General features: G+C 56.3%; 1 protein-coding gene across 1 annotated transcript in view; it reads right to left on the bottom strand.

Annotated features, from left to right (window-relative positions):
• Nucleotides 1-1,723: 1,723 nt before the first annotated feature.
• LOC103269223 (voltage-dependent L-type calcium channel subunit beta-1) overlaps nt 1,724-7,811 on the bottom strand; it is a 12,482-nt gene continuing 6,394 nt past the window's right edge. The window contains exons 7-9 of the mRNA XM_021716972.1: nt 6,043-6,138; nt 5,417-5,602; nt 1,724-3,462 (exon numbers count right to left, since the gene is read on the bottom strand). Coding sequence (XP_021572647.1) covers nt 2,998-3,462; nt 5,417-5,602; nt 6,043-6,138 — 747 coding nt within the window. The 3' untranslated portion in view covers nt 1,724-2,997. The remainder of the gene's footprint in view (nt 3,463-5,416; nt 5,603-6,042; nt 6,139-7,811) is intronic.

Below are 7,811 nucleotides of genomic sequence, written 5' to 3'. Positions count from 1 at the left end.
TTGCCCAGGCAGGTCTCGAACCCGCGGGCTCAGGCAATTCACTCACCTCCGCCTCCCAAGTCGCGGGATTACAGCAGACTGAGCCACCAAGCCGGCTACCCTCCCTTTCTAATGGCCTCAGGCAAAGCCTCCTCTCCCATGTGGAGGTGGCAGCTGTTTCCAGGACAGGCTCCAATCCACCACGGAGGCAATCTCACCATCCCTACTCACAATCCCTCCGTGTCTGCACACCAGCTCCCAGTTTGGGACAAAGTCTAAACTCCTTGATGTGGCTCAAGCCCCCTGTGACCCGCTCTTTCCAATTCCTCGCTGGACAGTGAGGTGAGGCATCAAAGATGTGGCATGCATATCTCCTGCTTTTTTGGACACTTCCCCCCGCATATCGCCTGGGTTAACTCCTAACCACGCTTCTAGAAGCTGCTGAAGCCTCACCTCCAGGAAGCCTCTCCTGTCCTCCCCCAGGGTAAGGAGCAACTCCTTTTGCAGGTTCCCACAGTATATCGTGGAGCCCACTGTGCTGCACTGCAATGATCTGTGGCCGACACTGAGACGTGTGCCTGGTACACAGGAGGTGCTCAATAAGTGTTTGTTCAATGAATCAACACAGGAATGAGCAACGTCGTGGAAAGGCAGTGGGAGCACACTCCCAGGGGAGCGGGTCAGCTGCTTGGCTTCTGGCCCGCTCAGTTCTTCCTCCTTTTGATCCCCAAACTTATCTGGAGGATCTCAGGGGATGGCTTTGCCCTACACACACACATACTCTCTCATACGTAGGGCCTGAGCATTCAGATGAAGAGCCCAAGAACTCTGGTCCTCAGGGCCACCAGCCCGGAAACAAGAACTTGGGAGGTGGGAAACGGTTTGCAGGTGCTGTGAGGCAGGGCCGCAGGGGGCCGCAGAACGACTGTCAGGAATCCCCATCCTGCAGCTGGATAGGGCAAGAATGGGCACCGCCACCTGCTGACTTTCTTCCTCTCACCACGCTCCGTCTGGGAATGGTGGAGTCCCTGATTTTCTCTCCCCCCAAAACAAGCACACCACCTCTGCATCCCCAAAACTGCCTAGCAAGAGCAGGGGTGCATTCATGGAGCCAGGAGCTCAGCTCCTTCTACAGGTGTTAAGGAGCAACAAGGCCGTAGGAACAGAGAAATAAGCGTGTGCCTTTCTTCCTTTTTTGTTGAATCGAAGTCTCTCTGTCGCCCAGGCTGGAGTGCAGTGGCACACTCACAGCCACCACAGCCTCAACCTGCTGGGCTCAGGTGTTGCTTCCACCTAGCTGGAACTACAGATGTAAACCACCACATCCAGCTAATGTTTTTGATTTATTGTAGAGATGCGGTCTCGCCAAGTTGCCCAGGCTGGTCTCGAACTCCTGGGCTCAGGCAGTCCTCTCATCTTGGCCTTCCAAAGTGCTGGCATTACAGATGTGAGTCACCACGTACCTTTCTGACACAGCATTGGTAGGTCTGACCTCATTCATGGGATAATACCCGTTTCCTCTGTCCCTGGCTCTGCTTGGCAAGGCATGGGGCTCAGGGCTGAATGAGGAGCTGAGACTGGCCAAGCAGCTCCTGTTTGGACATGACATATCAGAGGCCACATCAGGGCACAGCCTCTTCCCAAACCCAGTCCTCCAGCACCCACTGCACCTGCATGTGGGCGGCTCCCGCGTGCCAGGCGGGCAGCTACATGGCGAGAACAAAGCAGGCTTGGGAGGCGACCACAAAGGACAGGACGGCGGTTTTATAATGGCAAAATACTTTTCCTAGGGGAGTACAGACAGACAGACAGACAACAGAGGGGACACCAGAGGGGACACAGGACACCAGACGGGGAGGAATAGTGTTGGGCAGTGGTGTCTTCTCATCAGTAAGTGGAAACTGCACCCCACCCCCCGGCGGGGGTGGGACAACATTGGCACAAGAGGTGGCGAGACAGGCATGAGGTGCCCATCCCTGAGGCGGGCAGCCGGGCAGGGCCCAGTCCTCGTTGGCACAATCGGCTCTCTCGGACCCAGCTGGGATGCTGGAGAGGGGCAGGGCTGCTGGGCTGTCGGGACACTGAGGCAGAGGAACACCCCAGGGGAGCGGGGGTACCAAGGTCTCTCCTGGGGAAAGTGGACGCGGGTAACAGAATCACGAGGCAAGGACGGAGCAGCAGCAGCAGCCAAACCCCCCAGGGGAGAGCCGAGGCTTGAGGCAACCCTTGGAGTGGCACACACCCACCCACAGGGCCTCTCCCCTGGAGCCTCAGGGTGGGGGTGAAGGAGCAGTTTTTGGTTTAAGATGAGGCAGACCAGAGTTCCGTGGGCTCCCCTCCCAGGCGGCATGGGGACGGGGGCTCAGATGCAGAGGGGCCCCCTCTTCTGATGGCAGCAGGCAGGGGATGTGGTCAGCAAAGCTCATTCCTGGGGCAGGTGAAGGCTGAGGCAGGGGGTGGCGGGGCGGAGGCAGCATCTCAGGGGCCCACATCTCAGGGTTCTGGGCCCTGCTGGCCATGGCCATGGGGAGAAGGTGCCGTGTCTGACGCCTCCTGGTTTCCACCCAGACCCCTCCCCAAGACAGTGTCCCCAGGGGTTTCCATGCCGTGGCCCTCACCCACCCAACAACGCTGCCAGGAAGCTGGGAGAAGGGAGCGCCAACCCTTCCCAAACACTTCAGGTTGGGAAAAGAAGGGCCAGCCCACTCAGGCCCCGAGTGGAAGGGGTGAAGTGCACCTTTTTTCTAGGAAGGGGAATGGGGTGAGCCCCCAAGGATGGGGGGAAAGGGGACACTTTGGGAAGGTGGGGATCCCGCCATCCATCCACCGAAGGCAGGTAAAAACCTCCAGCTGGGGCTTAAGGGCCTCTGGGAGCTGGGTGATACAGAGAAACCCCAAATGGTGAGCAAAAGGCATCTGAAAGGAGGGAGGCGCCACCCCGGAGGCAAGATCCACCTGGGGGGGGTCCCCGTCCCTCCCCCCGCCCAGGTCACCCTTCCCACGGCGCGCCCCGACCTCTCAGCGGATGTAGACGCCTCGCCCCCAGCCCCCCAGCTCGTTCTTGTTGCGCCCCAGAACGGGACCCCCGCCCTCGGGGCAGTAGCGGGCCTTGCTCCGGCCCCGGTTCCGGTTGTCGGTCACCTCCTCCTCATAGTCTTCTTCTTCGTCCTCCCAGGAGCCCTGTCGGGCTGGGGAGGTGCCACCCCCTGCAGGGTCTCCAAGCCCCGGCCCCTCAGAGGGGTCAGTCTCCATGTCCACACACGAGTCTCCCAGCTCCGTGTAGGCAGAGTTTCGGCTGCCGGGGGTGTCGGCATCAAACGTGTCCTGGCGGGACAGAGCCCGCAGGGTGCCTGCCCGGCCTGGCGGGTGGCCGCTGGGGTACAGGCCCGGGGGCTGGCCCAGCTCCCCCGGGTACTCGTGCATGCTGGCGTGCTCCCCGGTGGCCCGTTCCAGCGGCTGGTCCCCGGAAGCAAGGTAGGGTCCCTGGTTAGCAGACAGACGGACGGCACACACCATGCAGATCAGGCGAGGGTGAGAAAACACAACAAAGCGAGGCAGGTTAGTGACAGCGCCCAGACACCCAGCCCGGCTGGAGGAGAGGGTGCCAGCTCTGGTGGGGACCCAGGGCAAATGGCTCTAGCGCCCAGGCGGAGCACAGACCTCAGGACATTTGCTCCTCTGTACCCACAGGGGGAGCCCAGCCTCCCCAGGCCCAGAGGACACGTGGGCGCTCAGGATGACCAGGGCAGGCAGCCATGAGTTAGTCACCATTTCTCTGCACATGTCATTAAAGCACTGGCGGGGTTAATTATCATTAACTGCTCATTAGTCCCGCCTTTCGTTAGTGGCCGAGTGGGTTAGTCACTGCCTCTAGTTTTCCAAACATATTAAGAAGGGATTTCATTGGGAGGCAGAGGCGAGAGGATTGTCTGAGCACACATGTTCGAGACCAGCCCGGGCAACTTGGCGAGACCTTGGCTCTACAATTAATCAAAAGATGAGCCGGACGTGGTGGCACTCGCCTGTGGTTCCAGCTACTTGGAAGGCTGAGGAGGAAGGACTGTCTGAGCCCAGCAGGTCGAGGCTGTGGTGGCTGTGAGCCACTGCACTCTAGCCTGGGCAACAGAGTAAGACTCTGACTCAAAACAAAAAAAAGGTGGGGGGGGGGGAATTTCAGCTCAAACTTGCTGACTCTGGCTTCTCCAGACCCCAATCACAGGCTTCCAGAAGTCTGTGCTTCTCCATTTCCTAGTCAGATGACAGTCCCCAAGGTTGATGGGATTCCACCCTGCCCCCAACAAGCACTCAAAGCAGCGGGCTGGGGAGGGCTGATGGCCTCCCTCCCCCATTGGAGATGATGAGGTGGCCCAATGTCCTCATCACCAAATGCCAAGTGGAGGTGAGCTGGTACCCACTGCCACCGTGGAGGCTGCTGGGTGGGGCACAAAGAGAGGCCTGGGTTCTAGCCCCTCCCCTGCCACTTCAAGTTGCATGACCCTGAGCAAATGAGTCCCCTCTCTGTGGTCCAGTTCCCGGTTGATGGGGATAAGACTTAAGCAGCAGTTTCTAAACTGCTCCCTGGAGACCTGGAGCAAGGCAGAGAGGGCACAGAAGTGTGTCAAGGGTCCCCATGGAGGTGAAGGGGAAGCCGAGCCCCCAGCTCCCTCCAGGCTGAGCAAGAACGCTTTATCTTACACTCAGCTTCCACATACGATTCCGTGATCGAAAGGGCTGTTGCTGAAGACAAATTTAGAAACCAACAGTCTAGAATGATGTCATGGGTTTCTTCTGGCTCTAACCTAGAATCATTTACTTAGTGGGGTGGTCTCCGACAGGGGCCATAGGTCCTATGGGAGGAGGGTGACAGGGCACCTGCAGGAGGGCCCTTCCTGGACTCTGTTTAAGTGGGAAAAGGGAGGCAGGAACAGCATCAAGTCACAGAAAAAGTCTAGACCCCTCCTGGGGTTAGGGCTGGGGGGGGCAGTTTGGGTTTAATGGCCCTGCTCTGTGGGTTTCCTGGGTCTGAGGGCCGCTGCTCTGTCGGGTCTGAAAAGAACGCGGAGTCCAGTGAATGAGCGTGTCAGCCTTCCCCTTATGTCTTTCCTAATCCCCGGTCCTCTAAGGGCCCCCACCAGACCTCATATTCCGGGTGGCAGATGTAGTCCTATGGAACCAGGCCCAGGGAAGCAACCAGCCCCAGTCCCATAAAAAAACCAGACACCAGACGCTGCCGCTCACCACATTTTTTACAAAATAAAGCTCTTCCTTTCCTTCCCCATAGTCCCTGCACTCCAGTTCCGAGCCCTGGGCGGGAAGATGGACGGGGCACCCTCTACATGGCGGGCTCCTGCGGCTGGGGCGCCACGCTGCCCCGCTGCGAGGCCTCCAGCCCGCCCCAGAAGCTGAGGTTTCTCCTGAGCGAAGTGAGCACCTGTACCTGGAGGTTGGAGACAGGGGCAGGGCTGGCAGCCAGGGCCGCGGTAGCCATGGTGCGGTTCAGCAGCGGATTGGGCGGCGTGCTGCTGGGCGGGTGGGTGGCCTTCCAATAGGCTTCCAAGTACTCAGCCAGGTGCTCGCAGGCGTCCTCCAATTGGTTCTCGTCCAGGATGATGTCAAACATTTCCTATGGAGGCGGGGTTAGGGGCGGGGCCGGGATGAGCAGGGGCGTGACCAAGGGGGCTGAGGGTGTGGCCTGGGTGCAGTGGGTGGAGTCAAGGGGTTGAAGGACAAGGTTAAAAAGAGGCCTCTGGATGTGGAGGGAGAGAGGAAGGGCGAACTCAGATATAAACACTGGCAGAGCTGCATGAGGTCTGGGCACTCAGTTCAACTCCCTCAGTCTGGTGATAAGGCAACCAAGGCTAGAGGGGGTCTTGACTGAGAAGGGGGAATACCTGAACCCAGTCTCTGACGGCCCCGGCCCGTGCCTCTTTCCCCAAAGACCTGTCTGCGCCTACGGACCTGGCTCAGGTGCTCCTGGTCACTCTGTCTCCCATGCAGGCCAGAGGAAACCAGGACGACTCAAAGCCCTCCCTCCCTCCCCTTCCCCGGAATCTAGGCACTCACCGGGGGACACTGTGCCAGCTTCTCTGAGGCTGCTATTTGGACGTTGAGGTGTTTGGACTGAGACTTCCCTCGGGACTTGATGAGCCTCTGAAGTACCTGGTTTTGAGGGGAGAAAAGGTAGAAGAGCTACAAGGATGCAGGCAACGCACCCAGTCAGAAAGGCGGGGCCTGGCTGGATCAGCCAGTGTCAGGGCCAGGGAAATGCTCAGAGATTGTCAGCCCCCCGGGCACCTCTGCAGAAATGACCTCAGCAGCTCAGCATGCACCCTACACAATGCTCAGGTTCGCTTGGGTCTCATGCCAGCCTCTCCCGGGCTACATGACGGGAAGTGATTCTCCCTCCCAGCCCTGCTTACCTTGTTTATAAGCTTCATACCCCGGCCCCTCCCCCCAACGTTAACAACAGTCTTCCTTTATGGGGCCCTTGCTGCTGCATACCAGCACTGTTGTGTGTTTTTTCCATGATCAATTTAATCTGGACAATAACTCCATTAGGTAGCTACTATTGTTACTCTCATCTCAATAAAGATAAAGATAAAATACAAAACCTAAATCTAATCATGGGGAAAACAAAAATCAGACAAACCCCAACTGAGGGACAGTCTACAAAACAGTGGACCTGTACTCTTCCAAAATTGCAGTGTCATGAAAGCCAGGAAAGACCGAGAACTGTTCCCAGATGATAGAAGACCAACCAGGCCTAACAACAAATACATGTGACCCTGGCTTGGGAGAAATGTTGCTATAAGGGGCATTACTGAAAAATTAGTGAAAACTAACCATGGGCCGGGCGCAGCGGCTCGAGCCTATAATCACTTTGGGAAACTGAAGTGAGAGGACTACCTGAGCCCACGGGTTCAAGACCAGCAACTTGGTGAGACCTCATCTCTACAGAAAATTTAAAAAATTAGCTGGGTATGGTGGTGTGTGCCTGTAGTTCCAGCTACGTGGAAGGCTCAGGTGGAAGGATCGCCTGAGTCCAGCAGGTTGAGTTGTGGTGGTTGGGAGCATGCCACTGCCCTCCAGCCTGGGTGACAGAGTGAGACTCCAATTAAAACAAAACAAAACAAAACAAAAAAAACCTATGGACTGTATCTTAGATAACATTTCTTGGATTTTACAACTGCACTATAGTTACGTAAGATAATGTCCTTGTTCTTCAGAAACATGCTGAAATCTATAGCGATAAAGGCATATGATACCTACAATTTACTCTCAAACAGCTCGGAAAAATACATACACACACATAATAAAGATGGAAAAAGACTGCACTTGACTAGTCTTAAAACAGATAAAGTAAAATTTCAAAATTAGTGAATATGAAAAAAATTAGACTGTATACTTTAAATAGCCTAATTAAATACGTAAATTCTATCTCAATAAAGCTATTAAAAAATTAGTAAATGTGGGCTGGCCATGGTGGCGCATGCCTGTAATCCTAGCACTTTGGGAGGCTGAGGTGAGAGAATTGCTTGAGCCCAAGAGTTCGAGACCACCCTGGGCAAGATAGCCAGGCCTCTTCTTTATTAAAAATATTATTTAAAAACATTAGTGTAAGCCGGGCATGGTGGCTTGCGCCTGTAGTTCCAGCAACTTGGAAGGCTGAGGTGGAAGGATCACCCAGCAGGTCAAGGCTGTGGTGGCCATGAGCGTGCCACTGCACTCCAGCCTGGGTGACAGAGACACCAAACAAAAACAAAAACAAGCCGGGCTTGGTGGCTTAGCCTGTAATCCCGCGCCTTTGAGAGGCTGAGGTGAGTGGATTGCCT

This window comes from Carlito syrichta, unplaced genomic scaffold (assembly GCF_000164805.1).
Source record: "Carlito syrichta isolate Samal-C Ts95f unplaced genomic scaffold, Tarsius_syrichta-2.0.1 Scaffold309114, whole genome shotgun sequence".
In the NCBI taxonomy this organism is placed as follows: domain Eukaryota; kingdom Metazoa; phylum Chordata; class Mammalia; order Primates; family Tarsiidae; genus Carlito; species Carlito syrichta.
The sequence above is the reverse complement of the archived record's forward strand: the minus strand, read 5'-3'. Positions and strand labels throughout refer to the sequence as shown.